At 42.3% G+C, this 23,660-nt stretch overlaps 1 protein-coding gene across 1 annotated transcript in view; it reads right to left on the bottom strand.

The window, feature by feature from the left end:
* LOC145399460 (metabotropic glutamate receptor 6-like) overlaps nucleotides 1-23,660 on the bottom strand; it is a 53,936-nt gene that overhangs the window by 5,982 nt on the left and 24,294 nt on the right. Inside the window, exons 2-9 of the mRNA XM_080272070.1 lie at nucleotides 17,182-17,336; nucleotides 14,553-14,723; nucleotides 4,404-4,548; nucleotides 3,809-3,937; nucleotides 3,349-3,471; nucleotides 2,538-2,712; nucleotides 1,481-1,587; nucleotides 15-161 (exon numbers count right to left, since the gene is read on the bottom strand). Of these exons, the coding sequence (XP_080128196.1) occupies nucleotides 15-161; nucleotides 1,481-1,587; nucleotides 2,538-2,712; nucleotides 3,349-3,471; nucleotides 3,809-3,937; nucleotides 4,404-4,548; nucleotides 14,553-14,723; nucleotides 17,182-17,336 (1,152 nt within the window). The remainder of the gene's footprint in view (nucleotides 1-14; nucleotides 162-1,480; nucleotides 1,588-2,537; nucleotides 2,713-3,348; nucleotides 3,472-3,808; nucleotides 3,938-4,403; nucleotides 4,549-14,552; nucleotides 14,724-17,181; nucleotides 17,337-23,660) is intronic.

Raw genomic sequence — 23,660 nt, 5'->3', positions numbered from 1 at the left:
CTCTATCCACCTACCACTGATGTTAAGGTCCAGCTGTCCCTCCACATACTGTCCCACCTTCACCCATCGGTACTCCCCATCCACCTGCTTGAAGTGGATGATGCTGTACCGCGCAGGACCGTCTCCCTGCGCATCGAATTTGAACCTGTCACCACTCAGACCTGTTGGCAGCAAAGAGGAGTTAAATGAACTTAGTTTAAGCTAGGACAGTTTAATCTACGTTGAGAGAACAGGCTGGGTGAAGTTGGGCCTTGGGGAGGATGGGTTATGCTATGTTATGTTGTTCTATGTTCTCTTCTGTTCTGTTAGCCTAGATTAAGTATGGTTAACTTCAGGACACGTTCTGTTGATTTAGTCTGGCTCAAGTTAAAATAGGTTTGGTTAAGTCTGGGCTGGCTTGGATAAGATGGTCAGTGTTATGTGACTTATGCTATGTCATTATGCTGTTATATTGTTCTCTTATGTTGTTGTTATACTGCTATTAGATTAAGTTAGGCTAGGATGGCTGAGACTGGACTGAGTTTGGATGGGTTAGACGATGCTAGGTTAAGTTACATTTGACAAAGTTTGCCTGGTTAGGTTCCTGTGTTAGCTATTCATCTCTTCGTAAGGATAAAATCTAAATGTGAACCCAGTGGACTGCAGGATGAAGCTACCCCTCTCCTGCAACCCACCATCCTCCTTTAGGGTCATAGGGAGGGATATAAGGGACGTTTGTATGGACAGGCAGCTCCACCACCCAATTATATCAGTGCCACCACATGAAGGCACCCATTTATTGCACCTCATCAAGTATTATATATCTATTTATCTATTTTATTTATTTATTATTTCATTATTAATTTATTTAGATAGGATGTCCACGGCCTCAAAAAAAAAAAAAAAAAGTGAATTATCATATTTTTTCTTAATGGGCAAACTTCCAACCAGCAGGATTAGAGTTCAAACGTTTCATGCATATATTTTCAACATTATAACGAGGCAATTTTAAGGGGATACCGGTGGGGTTGCGTAAGTAATTTTGCGAGTTCCGTAAGCAATTTCTGAGTTAGGTAGGTGATTTTCTGAGTTACCTAAGTGATTTTTTGAGTTACGTAAGTGATTTTTTGAGTTACGTAAGTCATTCTCAGGTATAAAAATTTCAATATTGTGTGGTATATATAGAGCTTAAAATGTCCATTATTTTGAATATTTATGAGGCAAAGCAAGCGTCATTTTCTTCGTACTCTTGATCTTTAACTTCTGTAATCATAAAGACTATATAATTCTGTGTGTGTGTGTGTGTGTGTGTGTGTGTGTGTGTGTGTGTGTGTGTGTGTGTGTATGTGTGCAGTTTCGCCCAGATAGCGGGATATCAATGCTCGACTCGTAACAATGCTATCGTTATTATGATTACTTTTACTTACTCTGATACTGTTACTGATACAACTGCTACAACAACAACAACCACCACTACCACCACCACCACCACCACACTCACCTACAAAATTGACCCTCCTCAGGTAGTGAAGAAGCTGCTCGCCATCTACAGGGGTCATGGCAGGGCAGAGACCCGGATCCCCTCCACACACATCCTCGTGCATATCTCTGGGAAGGAATATTGAGGAGTATAGACTGATTTGGTAGAAAATATCCCTATCTACCTATCTACTTGTCTATTTAACTATCTATCTGTATGTCTATCTGTTTATCTATCTATCTGTCTATCTTCTGTGAAAGGGGAGGGTTATACAGTAAATTATGTATGTAGGTTTAATAAAAAATATTCCTATCTATATGTCTATTTGTATTTCTATCTATCTGTCTATCTATCTATCTTTAAACCATCTATGTATTTCCATCTGTATCTATCTACCTATCTATATCTATCTACCCTTTAGTTTATATCTGTCTGTAGGTCTATCTATTATCTATCTCCTACTTACCTATATCTGTCTGTCTGTCTGTCTATCTATCTATCTACACAGGAACTGGGGAAGCCAAAAATAATGTAGAAATTTGAATTTATAGTGAGGGGGAAAAGACATAGAGGTCAATCAACTCTTTCTCTCTCTCTCTCTCTCTCTCTCTCTCTCTCTCTCTCTCTCTCCAGTGGGTTTGCAAATCACACCCAGTAAGTTGACTGCATATAATTTCATCATCATCATCATCATCACACAAAATATCATCACCATCATCATTACACAAAATAATACGACTACATATAATATCAGCATCATCATCATCATCACACCAAAATAATACGACTACATACAGTAAATCATCATCATCATCACACAATAATACTACATAATCATCACCATCACAACACAAAATGATACGACTACATATAATATCATCATCATCATCCCATGTAAGTCAGACAGAAACTTTTTTACTACTCCTCATATCACCAAACTCGAAATCCCTCAATCTCCTCTGATCATAACCAAGGAGACTCAGAGACAGAGAGACGGTGCCCAATGAAGGTTCCGACTGCAATTTTAGGTGCATGTACGCTGAGTGGTAACCATGACACTGCTCCGAAAACTGCTTACCTGAGAGCATACGCAAAAGCCATGACAGCATCGGAGACAAACTGCAACTGGGCTTCGAACTGCGTGTGCTGGGGTGAGAGTCGGAGGGAGTGACTGCACATGCGCGGATGGTGCTGGTTGTAGGGGGTGCGGGGCCCACTGGGATGGCGGCACCCAAAGTGGTCCTCCCAGTACTCTATAGGGGGGATGATGGACTGATTAACGACTGAAATTAACTACTGATAAAAGAGGCTGTTGACTGGGCATGAACTGGTTAATGACTGAAATTAATTACTGATAAAAGAGGCGATTGACTGATCATGACCTGGTTAATGACTGAAACAATTACTGATAAAAGTGGCTATTGACTGAGCATGACTGAAAATGAATACTGATAAAGAGTGGTTATTGACAACATAATTACTGAACCGGAGCATGAACTGGTTAATGACTGAAAATGATTACTGATAAAGAGTGGTTACTGAATGAACACAATTACTGCCTACTAATTGCTGCCTAACACTGATTACTGAATAAAACTTGTATCAATAACTGACTCATTATAGACTGGAATCGATTATCAACAAATTAATTATACAAACTGACTCAAACTCCAAATTGACTGACACTGACTATGGACCAAAAATAAATAAATAAACAGGTCACAAATTATAAATGATTACTGACTCCCTAATTATCACAGTAAAAAAAAAGAATATGATACTAACTGATAAAACAACCTTCATAAATCTCTAACCTTTTTAAGTTTTTAGGTTAGAGAGAAATGTATCTGGGTAAATATATTTTTTACTAACCCACATAAATTTCTTACCGACAAACCATGGATTCCTGGCATTATTTTCCACCGTAAGACTTAGGAAATATTTGTCAAAGCCTTCGACTGGGTTGGCTTGGGGCTGGACAGACAGTGTGCCGGCAACCTCAGCTTCGTTCCCTGTGAGAGAGAGAGAGAGAGAGAGAGAGAGAGAGAGTTAATGCTAATATACTTAAAGGTTTACTTATTCTAACTCACTTATTCACCACTTATCACTTACTCATTACTTATTTCCTAACATACTCATCCTTCTACCCTATTTACTCATCTCTCTCTCTCTCTTTGCACATATACACCATATACAAACTTACCCTTTCATCTCATCACATTCCTTCCCCCCTCTCTCCATCCCATTTAACCTCCCCTCTCTCTCTCTCTCTCTCTCTCTCTCTCTCTCTCTCTCTCTCTTTTCCCATTTAATCTCCTCTCTCTCTCTTTCTCTCTCTCTCTAACTCACCATCAGACACCAGCGACCTCGCCGACCAGCCGTCAGAGCCAATCCACGTGAAGGTCCCAGTCGCGTTGTTCCTTCTCACTGCCCTCATCACCCCCGCCACTTCCTGGTCTGACCCGAACACGATCACCCCTGTAAGTAGGCCGTAAGTAGGCCGTAAGTAGGTGGGGATGGGTAGTAGTTTGGGGTGAGGAAAGATAGGTACTACAGACTGTAAAAAATATTATGAAGTGAAAATATTGTGGTAAGTAGGAAGTTACTAGGCGGTGGTAAGTAGAAAGTAACTAGACGGTAAGTAGAATAAAGGCGAAGATGGGACAGACACCATTGGACACTTAACCATGGTCCTCAAAGCCGTAACTTAGGCCTTTGAGACTGTGGCAGGTTATTCACTCAATACCCAGTGATAAAAGGTCACAGCGTCATCCGGGTTGCCATGGTTACCTCCCTTAGATGTTAGCCTAGTTACCGCCCGGACCAGGATTTGAACATTGGCGCTAATAGAACGCCTGATTTGCAAACGTATCTATCTATTTATCTATCTATCTATCAATGTATCTATCTGCCTGTCTATCTGTCTATTTATCTATCCACTTACCCCTTGCTCGTGGATTGGTAAGCAGCCTCTGTACAATATTATCATACGCCACTTCATCCGCCACTCCGGAATCCTTCACTAATCGCTCCTTCACCGCGATGCACACGTGATGGGCAGCTAGCAGACCCTCTAGCTCCTCATAAGCCTGTGGAGGAAGGGAGGTGAAAACGAGGGAGAGGAGAGGAGAGGAGAGAAGAGAAGAGAAGTCAAGACAAGAGAAGAAAAAGAAATATGGCAGAATCTGTAGGATATAATACACAGGAGAGGAAAGAAGAGAAAAATTTACTAACTTCTCGAGGAGAAGGATGGGTGAAAGGAAGATCGGAGAAGAAGAGAGAGAATGGGGAAGGAAGGATGGATGAAAACTATGAATAAATTTGAAAGAGAAGAGGACAGATTTACAAGCTTTGCAAATGTCTATCGAGAAAGAGAGAAGTGAGGGAGATGGAGGGGGAGCAGTAAAATTGGGAAGAAGGAAGAAAGAGGAAGAGAAGGAAGGAAAAAAGGAGGGAAGGAAGGCGGGAAGGAAATCATGAATATAATAGAGTAGCCAGCGATCCCTCAAGCCCCTATAAGCCCGTGGAGGAAAGATGAAAGGTGAGAGAAAGGGAGGGAGGGAGGGAAGGATGGATGGAAGGATAGATGGAGGGAGGGGGGGAAGGACGAAGGAAGGGAGTGAGGGATGGAGGAAGGGAGGAAGGGAGGGTAGAAGGAAGGGAGTGAGGGATGGAGGGAGGGAGGGAGACGTACAGGAGATGGAAAAAAAAAAAAGGTGCATGTTTGTGAGTGTAAGGGAAAGACCTACTACACTCCTTTCACCTTAACTTGGCCCAGATTTTCGTCCTGTTGCAGCTTATTTTACGTAGCTCAGTGACAGCATAAAACAATACTGTGGCTCTATATCCTTTCTATGGCACTTCTTCGTGACTAGCATCGTTCTTGTGTTACTCTCTTGTTACAACTCAGCAGTCAAGATAGAGAGATGGCAATTTTAGGCCAAGTTAGAGTAAAGAGGGTATAGTTTCTCGTACGCCTGTGGAGGAGGAGGAGGAGGAGGAGGAAAGGAGGGGAGGAAATGAGAAGGAAAGGAGGGGAGGAAATGAGGAGGAAATGAGAAGGAAAAGAGGGGAGGAAACGAGAAGGAAAGGGAGGGAGGAAACGAGAAGGAAAGGAGGGGAGGAAATGAAGAGGAAAGGAGGGGAGGAAATGACACGGAAAGGAGGGGAGGAAATGAGAAGGAAAGGAGGGGAGGAAATGAGAAGGAAAGGAGGGGAGGAAATGAGAAGGAAAGGAGGGGAGGAAATGAGGAGCAAAGGAGGGGAGGAAATGAGAGGGAAAGGAGGGGAGGAAATGAGGAAGAAAATAAGAAACAGGGAAGGAAGAGAGAAAGGGATGGAGGAGAGATGGTAGGTACATGAACGCGGATTTAACCTCTAGTCAAAGAGGGAGAGAGAGAGAGAGAGAGAGAGAGAGAGAGAGAGAGAGTCTTCTGGCGGTAGCACCAATATTTACATCATCGAACTGAAGGGGTTAATGGCTCTCGTGCAGTAGATAGGTTTTTAACACACACTCTTTTTCTTTCTCTTCTTCGTGTCTGCCTCTTCCCTTCCTCTTCTTGTGCCTCTTCTTCCTTTCCCTCTTTGTTCCTGTCCTTTTGTATCCTTCTCCTCTCCCTCTTCTTCTACTTCCTCCTCCTCCTCTTCTTCTTCTTCTTCCACTTCCTCCTTCCTCCTCCTCCTCCTCCTCCTCTTCTTTTCTTTTCTTCTTCCACCTATCTTCTTTTTCTTCTCTGTTCTGCCTCTACTTCTTCATTCTCCTCTTCTTCTTACCTTCTTCTTCTCTTCCTGAGCTTCTTCTTCCTCCTCCTCCTCTTCTTCCACTTCCTCCTCACCCTACTTCTCCTCCTCTCCTCCACTTCTCCCTCCTCCTCCTCTACCTCCTTCTCCTCCTCCTCTACAGACCTACGTAATCACCTCCTCCATTTTATATATAGATTTTGGCCCTGTAAGTGTGAGATTAAGGCTTCATCTATTTTGGTGGGGTAAATTAAACTCATTCAAAGTTGTATTTTTTTTCCCCCTATTTTCTTTTTGATGCACGAAACTTCTTAAAATTGGTCTCTGGGAGGGAAGAAAAATAGATAGATAGATAGACAGAGAGGAGAGAGAGAGAGAGAGAGAGAGAGAGAGAGAGGAGGGAGGGAAATGAAGGAGGAAGGAGGGAAAAAAGAAGGAAAAGGGAAAAATTATGGAGGACAGGAAAAGGAAAGAAAGCAAGGAAAACTGAGGAAGAGGTAAGGAAGGCAGGGGGGAGGAAAAAAAGAAGGAAGGTGGAGAGAAGGAGGAAGGAAGAAGGAAAAATGAAGGAGGAAGGAGGGAAAAATGAAGGAGAGGGGAGAAAGGATGATGAAGGGAAAAGGAAGGAAAAAGGAAGAAGGCATGAAAATATGAGGAAAGGAAAAAGAAAGGAAGGGAAGGGAAGGAAAGACACAAGACGGAGGGAGAAGAAAGGAGGAAGAAGGAGGATAGGAAGGAAGGAAGGAAGGGGAAAGGGTGAAAGAAAGAGAAGGAATAAAGGAATGAGGTGAAAGAAAGAGAAGGAAGGAAGCAAGGAAGGAAGGAAAAGGGTGAGAGAAAGAGAGGGAATGAAGGAAAAGGGTGAAAGAAGGAAAAGGGTGAAAGAAAGAGAAGGAAAGAAAAGAAAAATGAAAAGGAAAAACAGAAAGATGAAAAGGAGATGACAATGAGAAACGAAAGGAATTAATGACTGACTGAGTGAATAAATGAATGAAGGGAGGAAGGTAGCTAAGAAGGAAGGAAGGAAAAACAGAAAGAAGCAACGGAGACGAGAACGAGAAACGAGAGAAAGAAATGAATGAATGAATGAAGTAGGAAGGAAATTACAGAACAAGTACATGACTGAGTGAGTATGAAGAACGTGTTACAGTGAAGAACAAATAACAATGAATAAAGCAAAGGCAAGTAACAGTAACATCCAGCTCTGATCAATACTCCTTTCATATCTCTGAATCTTCGAAACAATGACTCGAAGCACCAACCCTTTCAATACTGTTAAATTATTCAGGAAAGGCAGAGACAGCATAGAGAACGATGCCAAAACTAACAGATGCGGGAACTTCTGGGCCTCTTGGTTGTGTCCCTGGTGTGGTGTGGTGTGGGAGGCTGATTCTGTGTGGTGCGGGAGGGTGGTGTGGTGTGTGGTGTGATGCGGGAGAGTGATTTTGTGTGGTGCGGTGTGAGAGAGTTGTGTTGTGGTGTGGTATGGTGCGTTGTGTGGTGTGATGTGGGAAGGTGATTTTGTGTGGTATGGAGGGAGGGGGGTATGGTGTGGTGTGATGTGGGAGGGTGATTTTGTGAAGATGGTGTGAGACGATAGTACGGTATGGTATGGTGTGGTGTGGAGTGCTGTGCTGCGTTATAGTAAGGCTTCGCTAAAGTCGTTTAAGTCTACGGAACAAAATCACCTCGCATACGAAAATCATTAATGAGAAACAGACTGACAGGGTCGCTTCTAGAGATGCCCCACATCCAAAAACATCGTGCCTACCGCTTCCCAAAACCTTTTCCTAAGCGATTTATTTTGTTTACTGCATCTTACTGTACTCTTCTGTGTCGCGTAAGTCCTTCCAGTATCGCCATACTCGGCATAAATAACGTGCAAAAGGATATCAACCAGCCATATTTAAAAGTAAATCGCTAAGGATGAGGTGTTAGGGAGCTTCATTCACTTTAGGCGGGTGGAGATTTTCGTCCCTCTGCAGACCATTGCCCGTAGTTCAATGGCAAAATATTACTACGGTTCTCCACCCTTTCCACAGCACTCCTTCGTGACTAGCATTATATTCTAGTGCTAATCTCATGTTACAGCTCAATATCTAAAGGAGAGATGGCAACTGTAGGCCTAGTTAAAGTGAACAGAGTACAACTCAGTCTCTTTAGGGAAGTTTAGGGTGTGACAGTTTTAAGGAGAGTAAAAAGACTGCTGACCTACTATTTCATGGCATCTACTTTACACTTTAGGCACGGCCGTCACCCTCCTCTCTGACGCACAATATCACTGGGAATAATTTATGGGCAGGGAAACATACCAGGCCCCTCTCAGCTTAGGAATAATAGCCAGCAGAGGGAAATGAGAAGCAAAGATGAAATATTAGGTCAGAGAAACATACCAAGCCTCTCTCAGCTTGGGAATATTAGCCAGCAGAGGGAAATGAGAAGCAGAGATGAAATATTAGGTCAGAGAAACATACCAAGCCTCTCTCAGCTTAGGAATAATAGCCAGCAGAGGGAAATGAGAAGCAGAGATGAAATATTAGGTCAGAGAAACATACCAAGCCTCTCTCAGCTTGGGAATATTAGCCAGCAGAGGGAAATGAGAAGCAGGGGTGAAATATTAGGGCAGAGAAACATACCAAGCCTCTCTCAGCTTGGGAATATTAGCCAGGAGAGGGAAATGAGAAGCAGAGATGAAATATTAGGGCAGAGAAACATATCAGGCCCCTCTCAGCTTGGGAATATTAGTCAGAAGAGGGAAATGAGAACCAGAAGAGGTCAAATATTAGGGCAGAGAAACATACCAAGCCTCTCGCAGCTTAGGAATATCAGTCAGCAGAGGAAAGCAAGAAGCTGAGGTGAAATACTTGGACAGAGCAACATACCAAGCCTCTCTCAGTTTAGGAACATTAGCCAGCTGAGGAAAGTGAGGAGTAGAAGAGGTGAAATATTTGGGCAGAGAAACATACCAAGCCACTTTCACCCTAGAAATATTAGCCAACAGAGGAAAGTAAGAAGCAGAGGTGAAATATTAGGGGCAGAGAAACATACCAAGCCTCTCTCAACTTAGGAATACTAGCCAACAGAGGAAAGTGAGGAGTAGAAGAGAAGAAATATTAGGGCAGAGAAACGTACCAAGCCTCTCTCAGCTTAGGAACATTAGCAGCAGAGGAAAGTAAGAAGCAGAGGTGAAATATTAGGACAGTGAAACATACCAAGCCTCTCTCAACTTAGGAATATTAGCCAAAGGAGGAAAGTGAGGAGTAGAAGGGGTGAAATATTAGGTCAGAGAAACGTACCAGGCCCTTCTCAGCTTAGGAATAATGGCCAGAAGAGGGAAATGAGAAGCAGAGGTGAAATATTAGGACAGGGAAACATACCAAGCCTCTCATCTTAGGAATATCAGTCAACTGGCGAAAGTAAGAAGCAGATGTGAAATATTAAGACAGAGAAACATACCAGGCCTCTCCCAGCTTCGGAATATTAGCCAGCAGTGGAAAGTGAGGAGTAGAAAAGGTGAAATACTACGACAGAGAAACATACCAGGCCTCTCTCAGCTCAGGAATATTAGCCAACAGGAAAGTAAGAAGCAGAGGTGAAATATTAGGACAGAAAAACACCAAGCCAATCTCAGCTTTGGAATATTAGCCAACAGAGGAAAGTAAGGAGCAGAGGTGAAATATTAGGGCAGAGAAACGTATCAAGCCTCTCTCATCCTTGGAATATTAACCAGCAGAGGAGAGAGGGAAGTACATGAGGTGGTGTGAAAGAGAACTTTTGTCCCTAACTGTAATATTCAAGAGCAAAAGTTCGCTGACACTCCTACAATGCTCAACCTTCCACATTCTCACACTACCCCTCAGAAAGAATCCTTCCTTCTATCCTCTTTTTACTCTAACTTGGCTTAAAATTGTCCTCTTTCCATCTTGAATGCTGAGTTGTAGCAATGGATTATGGCTACAATATGGTGCTAGTCACGAAGAAGTGCTATGGAAAGGATGTAGAGTCGAAACATGGGTATTCTCTCCCACAGAGTTACGTGAAATAAGGTACAAAACGACGACAATTTGGGCCAAATTGAAATGAGGGAGTATATTATTTGTGTGTGTGTGTGTGTGTGTGTGTGTGTGTGTGTGTGTGTGTGTGTGTGTGTGTGTGTGTGTGTGAGAGAGAGAGAGAGAGAGAGAGTCATACTATCCCCCAAAATCACATAACACCTTCAACTGCCACAGAAGAAAGGGAAGTGTCAGCGAACTTTTGACTGCGACCGTACACCTCTCCAGCTTTGTTCCGCATTCTAGGTAACACAGGAAGTATCGTAACCCCTCTTCCTTAGCGATTTATTTAGCATATTACACCTTAAAACTCAATTCACGTTTAATAGCAATACCTTCATTAAAAACAAACTTCATTATACACAATTTGCATCAGAATAAATTGCTAAGGAAATGGTGTTAAGTAATCTCCAAGGCTTAAACCAGACCCAGTTATTATTGAAGGTTATTTATTTTTTCCCCGTGATATTTTTCTGTACTCCACTCACTCCCGCTTGGCAAAATAATTCGTCTTTTTTGCCACGTATTCCCCGCAGCTCAGTGGAAAGAATGAGGCACTTTGACACCCTTGCAAACTTTCCACAGCACTTCTTCGTGACTAGCACCGTATTTTAGTGTTCATCTCTAGTCCCAGCTCAGCATGCAAGATGGAGAGGAGGGAGGGAGGGAAGAAAGGAAAGAAGGGCGGAAGGATGGAAGGACGGAATCGAAAGGAAAGGAAAATGGAAGGGATAAAGGAAGAGAGGAAAGGAAAGGATGGAATGAAGGATGCAAGGAAGGAAGGAAAGAAAGATGGAAGGAAAGCAAGGAATGAATGAAAAAATGAAGGAAGGAAGGAAGGATGGAAAGAAAACTGGAAAGAAAGAAGGCCGGAAGGAAGGAGAAGGCCGAAAGAAAGAAAGAAAGATAAGAAAGAAGGAAGTAGAGGAAGGAAGGAAGGTAGGAGGGAAGGAAGGAGGAAGGAGGGAAGGAAGGAGGAAGGAGGGAAGGAAGGAGGGAAGGAAGGAGGAAGGAGGGAAGGAAGGAAGCAGTGGGAGGAAGGAAGGAAGAGGTAAAACAAACAAGGAAGACGTAAGTAAAAAAAGGTGAGCGAAAACATTAAACAAAACAAACGTACAAAGAACGAAAAGAGGAAATGGGAAGGAAAACAGGGAAAAAAAAGAACGAACAGAAAAATAAAGAAAAACTACAAATAATAAAGACAGTGAAAGAAAAACAAGAACGAAGAAAAAATAAGGAAACAAAACCAAAAAAAAGCAAAAATGGAAAAACGAAAAAGACGAGAAAAAGCAACAGCAAAGAAGCCAAAAAATGAGATAAATAGGACAGGAAAAATCGAGGAAAATACAGATCAGGAAAATAATTAAACCAGATGGAATAATGAAGAAAGAAGGGAAGTAGATGCAAATAGAAAGGAAAAAGAGGGAAGGAGAAGACAGGATGGAAGGTGGGGAAGACAGAAGGAAAGGACAAGACGTAAGGAAAAACAAGAGAATTTATGGATCAAGGAAGAAAATGAGGAAAAAAGGAAGAAAAGAGGAAAAAATAAAGAAAAAAAGGGGAAGAAAAAAAGACAAAAAAGAAAGAAAAGGAAGGAAGAGGAAAAAATGAAGGAAATGGAAGAAAAAGAAAGGAAGAGAAAAAAGGAAGAGGAAGAACCGGAAGAAAAGAAGAAAAAAGGAAGAAAAGAGGATGGATGAAAAATGAAGAAAAGAGGAAGAAAAATGAAGAAAAGAGGAAAAGATGAAAAGAGGAAGAAAATGAAGAAAAGAGGAAGAAAAATGAAAAGAGGAAGAAAAATGAAGAAAAGAGGAAGAAAAATGAAGAAAAGAGGAAGAAAAATGAAGAAAAGAGGAAGAAAAATGAAAAGAGGAAGAAAAATGAAGAAAAGAGGAAGAAAAATGAAGAAAAGAGGAAGAAAATGAAGAAAAGAGGCAGAAAAATGAAAAGAGGAAGAAAATGAAGAAAAGAGGCAGAAAAATGAAAAGAGGAAGAAAATGAAGAAAAGAGGAAGAAAAAAGATGAACAGAGGAAGAAAATGAAGAAAAGAGGAAGAAAATGAAGACGAAGAAGAGAGGAAGAAACAGGAAGAAAAGTGTCTAAGGAAAATCTCTCCTTCTCTCGGGAGGAGAAGGAGGGGGAGGAGGAAGAGGGGGAGGAGGAGGGGGAGGAGGAGGAGGAGGAGGAGGAGGAGGAAAAAAGTGATGATGTGGAGGGACTGCGAAGGGTGATAATATCTCTTCAGTGTCAGAGAGAGAGAGAGAGAGAGAGAGAGAGAGAGACAGGGAGAGGAGAGGAGAGGAGAGGTGAGGTGAGGAGAGGAGGGAAGGGAAGGGAAAGCAAGGAGAGAGAGAGAGAGAGAGAGAGAGAGAGAGAGAGAGAGAGAGAGAGAGAGAGAATCCCATAACGAAAGCTGCAGACCCCGTACTTCGAAGATAAGCTGTGGAGGAGGGAGGCAAACTTTACGCATTTCAAACCTCTTACCATCTACCTAAGAAGAATATATGGGGGTCTTGAGTTTCCTGAAGCCTCTCTCTCTCTCTCTCTCTCTCTCTCTCTCTCTCATTTTTCCTTTCTCTTCTCTCTCTCTTCTTATCCTCTTCATTTTTTCTTAGTCTTCCCCCCCCCTCTCTCTAATTATAAACTAGCCCATTACATTTAACCCTCACAAGGAACAATGGCCTTCTTGCTGCCTTCTCCCCTTTGAACTCCTCCTTTGAACTCTTTTCCTTTCCTCCCTCTTCTCCCCCTCTCCCTCCCCTCTCCTACTTTACCTACCTCTCCTCCCCTCTCCCTCTTCAACCCCTCTCCATTTACCTACCTTTCCTCCCCTCTCCCTCTTCTCCCCCCCTCTTTACCTACCTTTCCTCCCCTCTCTCTCTTCTTCTCCTCCTCCTTCTCCAAACATCCCCTTCCACATCCTCCTCCTCCTTCCTCTCCACTGGTCCCCTCCCCTCCTCCCTCCCCCTCTCCCTTCCCCTCCATCTACCCCCTTCTCCTCTCCCTTCCCCTCCATTTACCCTCTTCCCCTCCCCCTCCTCCCTCTCCAATTACCTACCTTTCCTCCCCTCCTTCTCTCCCCATTATTCTTTCTCCCCAAGCCCATTTACACCCATTTAGTTTTCAAAGCTATTTTTAAAAGGGCTTTGATCCCTCTCTCTCCCGGAGGATAGCTGTTAAAATGTGCTCTCTCTCTCTCTCTCTCTCTCTCTCTCTCTCTCTCTCTCTCTCTCTCTCTCTCTCTCTCTCTCTCTGTCTATCTATCTATCTATCTATCCTTTTTGCACTATTCATGTCATCCTCTCTCTCTCTCTCTCTCTCTCTCTCTATTTTTACCTGAGAGATAATAGGTTTCGAGATAGGCTTTAGTGACCCATAAAATCCACCACCCATTTTCTCTACAAAGCTACAGATATTGTTGTCGTTGATCTTGTTTCAATGTTATTGTTACTATTATTGTTGTTTTTGTTTTCGGAAATGGAAGACTGATTTTTGACGTTCTTCCTGTTGATGCTGCATAAGTATTTTTGCGTGTTGCCTTTTGCAATTATATTTTTAATGCTATTGTTGTGTTGAAATTACAAGGAGAATATTTATGGGTTTTGGACAATTGTATAACTCCCTGAAATATTTAACAATTATTTTTTTCATGTCTTCTGTATGCAGGCTAAAAAATGTATATAATGAAACACAAGCATTCGGGGCCGGAATGCTAATCGACCGCCAAAATATGTCGTTGGATAAGGTACAAACTACCTGCAAAATAAATTCGAAAACTCTAATAAAATAAATTCGAAACTCTACGGATTTCAGTCACCGCGTTTCGCAATAAGCTATTCCATATTAAAAAACATATGGTGACTGGCATCCGGCTATCATTGATCAAATCCACACCAAACGGAATAGCCTTCTGCACATCCACATAGTTGCTATTTCCCGAAGGTTTGGTGAAAATTCGTTCTCAACTTTTCAAGACATGTTGGGAACTGACACACACACACACACACACACACACACACACACACACACACACACACACACACAAACTCAAAAACAGAGACCATCAATTAACAGGTAAACTCCATTAAACAAGTAGAAATCGTTCCAATAAATAAGAAAACGATAAATTAATCAACAGAAACTAACTTATAAACACTAATTAACGTACACAAACTCACAAATACACTAATTAACCTATACAAACTCACCGAAACACTAATTAACCTATACAAACTCACCTAACAACCCTAATTAGCCTGTACTCACCTATACACACGGCTAATTAACCTATACACTCTCACCTTGATGCCGTAGTTGCTCTCCTCATATACAATGGAGATATAGGACCAGTCGAGTCTCCTAATGATCTCCACCATCGCCCTGGCCTGGTAGTGGTCGGAGGGGATGGTCCTGGAGAAGTACTCGAACCTCACCTTGTTGCTTAGCTCAGGTGAGGTGGAGAAGTAGCTCACCTGAAGGAGTTGAGATGTGTTACTATTACTACTGGTACTACTACTACAATTACTCCTCCTCCTCCTACTGCTACTACTACTACTACTACTACTACTATATTATTATTATTATTATTATTATTATTGAGAGAGAGGGGGTGTTAGCTGGGGGCAGTGAAATGGCGGGGGACAGGGCGACATGGAGGCGATTTGTTTGTGGCCACCCCATACGGAATTAAGGCGTCTGGCAACAGATCATCATCATCGTCATCATCATCATCCTTCCCATTACTAATCTATCCTTAATATCATCACCACTGCCAACATTACCAGGATTCGGCGCCTAGTAAGTGTTTTTCCCCCCTCAAAACATACTGAGAAGCGACTTATCATTCTGAAATTTTACACGTAGGCAGCAGAGGCCAAGACAATTCGATTCGAGCCGATCAGAACAGTCAAGCCAATCCAAGCACGTGAAGCCATTTCAAGTTTTGTCTAAATCGCTTAAGTGAAATGTTACAGGAGCCTACCTAAGATTTTCATTACCGATCAATTATTTTCCTTCAACTTTGTCAAAGCACACAAAAACAAATGACGATGAAACTAAAGGGTATGTTTTTTTTACTGTTGGGTGACTGACCGCCGTTTACTTATCCTTCTCAACTCTCAAAGTGTGGCGCTGACATGGAGCCTAAATGTGGTGGCGTTGTGTACCCTGGGTGGAGTGATGCAGCTGCGGCGTCCACCCAGATGCCAAATCTCCCTTTATTTCCCTACATCTCGTCGTGCGTATGACCCTGATACAACTCTGGCATGGCGCTGTCTATCAAAAGGGGTGCCGGATCCCTACACGGTGTAATATACTGTACTGTACTTGCGGGACGGCCCCATGGAAGCAGTTGTTTACCTGTGGTCGACGAATGTGCTAGGTGGGACAGACCAAGGTTAAGAAAGAACATGAACAACAAGACAACAACCCTCAAAAGTGTTAACCAGTGCCATGATGGATCACAGAACTGTTGGATGAAAAGAGGTTAAGTTCCACGAGCTAACTCTTCTACCAGCTGAATCCTACGTCCCAAACTTCATAGCAGAGCCACTGTCAACATCATTACTGCCTCCACCGCCACCACAATCAATACGGATCAGGCGCCTTCGCAACTATTGACAAAAATGTACCAGAAAGAGTGTGGCAGGAGGAAGATTATTAGTCTGGCGTTTCTCGAGACAATCCTGCTGCTCATATTGAAGATTTTTATGTGCAAACAGCAAAACTCAACTAACTTGGGCTTATATCATCGTGGCCTTAGGAGTCTTTCTAAACAGCTTTTCCGCAGCGATTTAATTTTGCATATCACAACTCATTATTATTACCCTGTATATCATTCACTGCTACTATATCGACACAGACTGCATTATAAAACATACAGGTACAGTATATCAACACATCAGAGGCTATATGTATAAACTGTCCCAAGGTTAAGTTGCCTATATAATTACGTGTATATGCGTTTATGCTTATATATACAGCTATCAAACACTTTACCAAATCTGGGTGAAAATAAAAACGACAGAATAAAATGATAAACAATACCATCTGTGATAATAGTTCACTGATATGGAGACTTGCTTATCATAATTACTAGCCCGTATCTTTCACAACAACATTCCTATATACTGTACAGTTAATAAAAGGGTTACAGGAAGTGCTTGCAAACTTCTTTACCTAACAAGACTTCAATCCCTGGTCTTTAACATTACCTCCAGCCCTCAGTTAAGGTAAAAGGTATGTGGTTTACCTTCACCTGGATTACCTGTTAATTTAAGTTTACCTAAGGCAGGGAGACAGGAAAGGTTTGTGGCTATCTCTTCCGGATTAAGGCGTCTGGATATAAGTAGATAGATGGATAGATAGATACAGATAGATAGACAGATGGATGGATAGATAGATGGATGAGTAGATTTATGACTACCTAACGAACCTTGAACAGTTTGAGAAAGATGGTCACCTGTAATAAGTTGCCACCATCACCACCTGCCTACCTCACCCAGACACATCTACACCTTACTTAACCTCATCTCAGCTTACCTGACTCACATCTTGGCATACCTTGAAATGCCTTGATAAATTAAGCTACTTCTCTATGAATAACAAAGGTTCCTACATATCACCTGGGAGTTTTATATTTCACATCTTATTTATACCTCACCACACCTCTTGTACACCTCCCCACACCTCATCTACACCTCACTTCACTACACCTTACCTAATTTACACCCTACCTGGGGCTTTTATACTTCACGACACCTCACCAACACCTCATCTACACCTCCCATCACCTCACCTGCATCTCCCAACACCTCAGCGACACCTCACTTCACCTACATCAAACATTCTACATCCTACCTGGGGCTATAACACTTCACAAACACTTCATAAACACCTCCCAACCTCACCTACACCTCCTCTATACCTCACCTGTGGAATCTTGAACAGCCTCAGTAAATTAGCCACTTGTACAGATGTGACCGACGATGCTGCCCCCACCACACCTGCCACCACCTCCTGTCTTACTTCCGGGACACTGCCATCCACACACCTGTACTCCCCTCCCTGAATGTTGCTGATGGAACCTGGAAATAAGAGAGAAAAAAAAATGGTGAGTAGGATATTTGTTATAGTACTCTCACTTTAACTTGATCCAAAAATTTTACTTCTTTCCTTCCCCCCCATTGGATGTTGCTGATAGAACTTGTAGGGAAAAAGGAATGGGGAGTGAGTAAAAAAGAGGAAAAGAAAAGAGGTTGTGTGTGTGTGTGTCAATTCCAGCGACCTAAGATGGTTTATTCTGCTACATACACACACACACACACACACACACACACACACACACACACACACACACACAGGTGAAAGGTTAATACGTAGGAGGGAGACTAACACTTTGAGAACGACCTACTAACTTTTTACCCTATTCCAGCTCACGTATTAAAAAGAAAGATATAAATAAATAAATAAATAAACTCTGTCATGAGGGACATTTTCTCTGCCTCAAACAGCCAATCTGACTTTACTGAATACCGGTAGACAAAAGAATACAGTTAACCCTTTCATTGTGGTCCTCTACTCTTGCAAACTGTTCCTGTTAATGCCACACGATTTTATTCAGCTGACAGTGATTCGTAGGGGCTTGAGAATGTTCATACTATTCCTCCCGGGGTTAAGGGACTGACGAGTGATGCTGCTAGAGATCGAGCACCGTGGAGAACCGCCTGTAGGTGACCGAGGGCGACGTATGCAGGTTGGCGCCTTAATACACGATGCAACTACGAAGCAACGATGAACTCTCTCACCGTAGCAACAACTCTAGCATCTTATTTCCGCTATCTGGAAACGATCGGATCTTGAATTTGGCTCTCTGGTATGTTGTGTGTTTTTTTCTTAGGGGGAACAATCTTACGGTTCCTTCCTCCTTGCAAATAAAAAAATAAAAAAATAAAAAATACCTCCAAATGACCATGTGGATCTGAAAGTGAGTGTCAGCAATCAGCCCCAACCACAATCTCCAAGTAACAAATAGGAGACAAGTTACAGAGAAAAAATAAAGGAGAATTTCGAGACGGACCCCCCACCCCCCTAAAAAAAAAAAAGAGAGAGAGAAGAAAATTAAAAAAGAAAAGAACTCGAGAGATGGACCCCCCCAAAAAAAATAATCGCGGAGCCCCCCCCCCCCCAAAAAAAAAAAAAAAAAAAAAAATCGCAGAGAAGTTAGGAATTCGGTGGAAAAAAATCGCGAGGAAGTTAGGGACTGGGTGAAAGAATGGACATCAAAAGCGACTGCGAGGTTGTAAACAGGGTGTGATCACTCTCAGCTAAATGAAATGGTCTGCTTTAGTTCGAATGGTCCTAGAGTTATTCTGGCCGTGAGAGGGTTCATCACAACTACCACGATTACGACAACTACATTTATAACTACCAGTCATTGTTGGCAATCATCACAAACGCCACAATTACCACCACACCTCTCCCCCCATCTACCACAACTATCACCACACCTCTCCACCACTACCACCACATCTACCACAACTACCACCACACCTTTCCCCCACTATCACCATAACCATCACAACTAACACCACATTTCTTCCTCACTACCACCATCTACCACCAACCTCCCCCCCCACTACTACCACACCTCTCCCCACTACCACCACACTTCTCCCCACTACCACCATCTACCACCACACGTCTCCCCCACTACCACCATCTACCACCACACGTCTCCCCCACTAACATAATCTACCATCACACCTCTCCCCCACTACCACAACTACCACCACACCTCTCTCCACTACCACCATCTACCACCACACCTCTCCCCCACTACCACAACTACCACCACACCTCTTCCCCACTACCACCAAGCCTCCCCCCCCCACTACCACAACTACCACCACACCTCTCCCCACATACACCACCACCTACCACAACTACCACCACACCTCTCCTCCACTACCACAATCTACCACCACATCTACCACCTGGACAGACCTCATTAGCAGCATCTCAGAGACGGGCTTACGGATTCCCTGTGACGGTAGAGTGACGGACGCTCCCTCTCATTATGGATTTCACAGAAGGAGCCAATTTTGTGGGGAAGGGAGGGAAGGGAGGGAAGGGAGAGATTTCAGGAGAGACAGAGTGATGAGGGAGGTGGCGGATACTGACTTTATTTATTATTATTGTTACTATGAACCGTATATTCTGTGGAGGTCTTATTAATACTGTAGATAATATTTCATTTTTTTTTTTTTTTTTTGGGGGGGGGAGTGTGGGAGATCTAGAAGGCTGGCATTCCAAGACCGTTCGAGATAGAGAATTGAAATTTTCAGGGGAGATGTATTTTGGTTGCAGGCTTCTTTTGGCACATTTTTTTCCCCTTGCACTAACGCCGCACTAGCGCCCTCTGTGTTATTTTTTTAAATTTTAGCTCTCCTGCGCTGCAAAAACTACTGAATCGACTGCTTTGCAAATGTTAGAATAGGTAGTGGTCAGCATATACTAGTGCACCTGGGTACTGATATTGAGATCCAACAAATACTTTTTGAGATATTGAGGAAAATCAAAATGGCCGCCTCATGCCTGAAAGTGCTAAATCGGAAAGTATTTGGCCGATTTTGACCACACTCGGTGAAAATGTAGTGGGTCACGAACGAACATGACCTTGACCTTGACCTTGATTTCATGGTAACAGGACACAATGCGTAAAATTTTTTGAGTAACACCAAAAATCCCTTAATATTAAGTCTACTCATTAATGATAACAAAAGTATTTTCATCTGGAATGTGGAGTCCTTTGAATATTGCCTCAGCACTTTCAGATTTCTAGTTATTATTATTATTATTATTATTATTATTATTATCATTTCACTCTTGTGCTATTGTAAATAAGTACAGCGATATCAGACACCACATATGGAGCCGGTACTGTATTGGTTAGCACATCCACCTACCTTCCGAGGAAAATCGAGCTCCTTCACTCTTGCATTATCCTCAACCCTTCCACTGTTTGGTTTAAACCAGGTAATAAATTTAAGTGGACCTTGTTGTGTTAAATTTTGTTTTAGTCCTGTGATCTTGACCTCTGACCTATTGTTAAAAAAAAAAAAAAGGTCAACTCATCTCTCCTTCTACCCCTCCATCAAATCTGGTTAACACACACACACACACACACACACACACACACACACACACACACACACACACACACACACACACACACACACCAGGCAAGATATACCACCCGCTCTTGCTCTGCGCGCGCGGGTGTAATACGAACATCTTCCCATCCAATATATTAAAAAAGTCAAGGATAAAACGACATAAAAATCATTCCCCTTAAATTACGAAAATCTGGAAAGGTAATAGAATTTTGAGTTCCAATTAATAATCCAAACATGGGGCGCAATTTTTTGTTTTTTTTTTTAATAATTTCTTCTTCCCGTTTTTTCTGATTCCATATTTTTTCTCTTTTCATTTATTCACCCTCCCATTAATTTTTTTTCCTTGGCTTTCCTCTTTCCATAATATTTTTCTCTTTACATATGATTTTCTCTTCTTTTTTGCACCATTCTATCAATCTTTTTTCTTGGCTCTCCTTTCAATATTTCTTTTTTCTTTTCATATTTTTTTTCTCTTCATTTTTCCCCATCCCATTAATTTTTTTCCTTGACTTTCCTCTTTCCATATTATTTTTATCTTTTAATATTTTTCTCTTTCCATATTTTCCCCCATCCTATTCATCTTTTCCTGAATCAAGTATCTGGATGGATTTTTTTTTTTCCCTCCACCTTCATACATATATATATTTTTTTTAATTTACAGTGCTTCTCCATTCTATCCTCAGCATTACTTTCTCTAATATTTCTTTCTCTTTATGACTATTTTTTCTTTTTTCCTTTTTCTTTCTCGTCTTTCTATTTTTACTCAAAGTTCCTCATCATCATTATCACTGTCATCATTATAAATTTTTTCTTCGCCTTTCGGTTTTACGTTACCACATCTCCTCCTCCTCCTCCTCTTCTTCTCTGCCTCCTCTTCTTCTTCTCCTCCTCCTCTTCTCCTTCACCCTCTCTTACTCTCTTCATCATTCTCCTTTGGCCCATTTATCCTTATCCTAACAGCCATCAAAGAAAAATACACATAATGGTAGAAAAAAAAGGCTCGTTCACACACAGACACACACACACAACACACACACTTTCACATCCCAACGCCTGGTGGTCAAGTGGTCTTTGGTGCTCTCTCTCTCTCAACAGCCAGACGCCTTCATCCCAGCTGGAGTGGTATACAAACGAATATCTCCATGTCACCCTGTCCCCCACCATCACGCACCCCTCTCCCCAACTCACACACCCCTCACTCATACACCACTCCATCAAGCAATATATTCTTCACCCAAACACCAAACACCGTACGATACAGTTCCTTTGTGCGCAATTCCATACTCCTTTCACCTTAACTTGGCCCAGATTTTCGTACTTAGGCAGGTGATGTCACGTAATGGCAGAAAAAGACACTGCTACGGTTCTACATCCTTTCCACAGCACTTCTTCGTTACTAGCACCATAGTTTTAAGAATCTATTTAAAACTCAACAACCAAGCTGGAGAGAGGGCAGTTTTAGGCCAAGTTAAGGTGAAAGGAGAAAAGGAGTTACAGTAATTAAGGGATCAAGTGTATAGACCTCCCTTTGTTTACGTCTATTACAGAAAACGTTAAGCTCGAGTGGAATTTCAGGGGTAACTTAAGCCAGATCTCACAAATTGGCTGGGTAAACGAAGACTCTGACCGATTAAAGCAGGATTTGAGGAGGGGAGAGAGGGAGAGGAGAGGAGAAAGGAGAGGAGAGGAGAGAGGAGGAAAGGGGAGAAAAGAAGAGAAGGCGGGGGAAGAGAGGAAAGGAAAGAAGACGAGAGGAGGGGACACCAGAACTGAGAAAGGAAGGAGACAATAGACAGATACATAGACAGACAGACACATAGATAGATATTTTAGAGAGAGAGAGAGAGAGAGAGAGATGAAAGGGAGAAACCTAAAGATGGAAGGCAAGGATTAAGGAGAGATGAGGGCAAAGGAGAAATGATGGGAAGTGGAGGAGGAAAGATGAAGAGAGAGGAGGGAGAAAGAAAAAGAATGGAAGAGGATGAAGACAGGGAGAGAGAGAGAGAGAGAGAGAGAGAGAGAGAGAGAGAGAGAGAGAGATGAAGGGAGGAAAAGGGAATAGGAGAAGAGACGACAAAAAGAAGAGGAAAAGGAGGAGGAGGAAGAGGAAGAGGAGGAGAAAGAGAAAAACATGGAAGGGAGAAGGAAGAGGATAAGGAGGGCGAGGAGAGGGAGAAAGAGAAATATAAGGAAGGGAGAAGGATGAGGAAGGGGAAGAGGAAGGGGAAGGGGAGAAGACAAGGAGGATGAAGAAGAAAGGCAAAAGGAGAAGAGAGAGGCAGAAGAAGAGCAAGAGGAGGAGGAGGAGGAGGAGGAGAAGGAGGAGGTTGGGTGAGGATGATAAAAGGATTAAAGGATGGAATTTGGAGCCCAAAGAGAGTAATGAGAGAGAGAGAGAGAGAGAGAGAGAGAGAGAGAGAGAGAGAGAGAGAGAGAGAGAGAGAGAGAGAGAGATCTATTACGATAAGGAAGGAATTGGATAAAAATAAACATAATTATAAAGATAAATGGGAGGTAGACAGAGGTGAGAAGGATGGCTGATTGATCGATAAAATGATGAATGGGATAGATAGATAGATAGACAGATAGATTGATATACAGACAGATAGACATTAGATATCGATAGACAGATTGACAGAGAGAGACAGGCTGACAGGTAGATGGAGTCAATAAATAGACACAGACAATAGATAGAAACATTACGATATGGATAGATAGATGAGAGACAGACAGACAGATATAGACGGAGAGACAGACAAACACATAGATAGACAGACAGATAGATAAATAGACAGATGGAGTAACACAGGCACAGAGAATTACCTCGAGAGACGGGAAGAGACAGACAGACAGGAAGAGACAGACAGACAGGAAGACAGACAGACAGGAAGAGACAGACAGACGGGAAGACAGACAGGAAGACACATAGACAGCTAGACAGACAGCCAGACGAACAGTGACAGGGATAGACAGATAGATATATAAATAGATACACAGTATAGGTAGTAGATAGTGTATACCTTTACAGATGTGGAAGATGAGAGGAAGAATATGTGATCTATTGTGTGTTAAGATGCCAGTGCTTATTCTCTCTCTCTCTCTCTCTCTCTCTCTCTCTCTCTCTCTCTCTTTTATTTCCAGTCCTCTTCAGAACACTGGAGAAACGATTTAATTAAAGGGTAATCATCTAAAAAGTGTGTGTGTGTGTGTGTGTGTGTGTGTGTGTGTGTGTGT

Source organism: Coenobita brevimanus, chromosome 49 (assembly GCF_032717465.1).
Source record: "Coenobita brevimanus isolate Jiangsu-jjx chromosome 49, ASM3271746v2, whole genome shotgun sequence".
In the NCBI taxonomy this organism is placed as follows: domain Eukaryota; kingdom Metazoa; phylum Arthropoda; class Malacostraca; order Decapoda; family Coenobitidae; genus Coenobita; species Coenobita brevimanus.
This window is presented reverse-complemented; position numbering and strand designations above follow the sequence as displayed.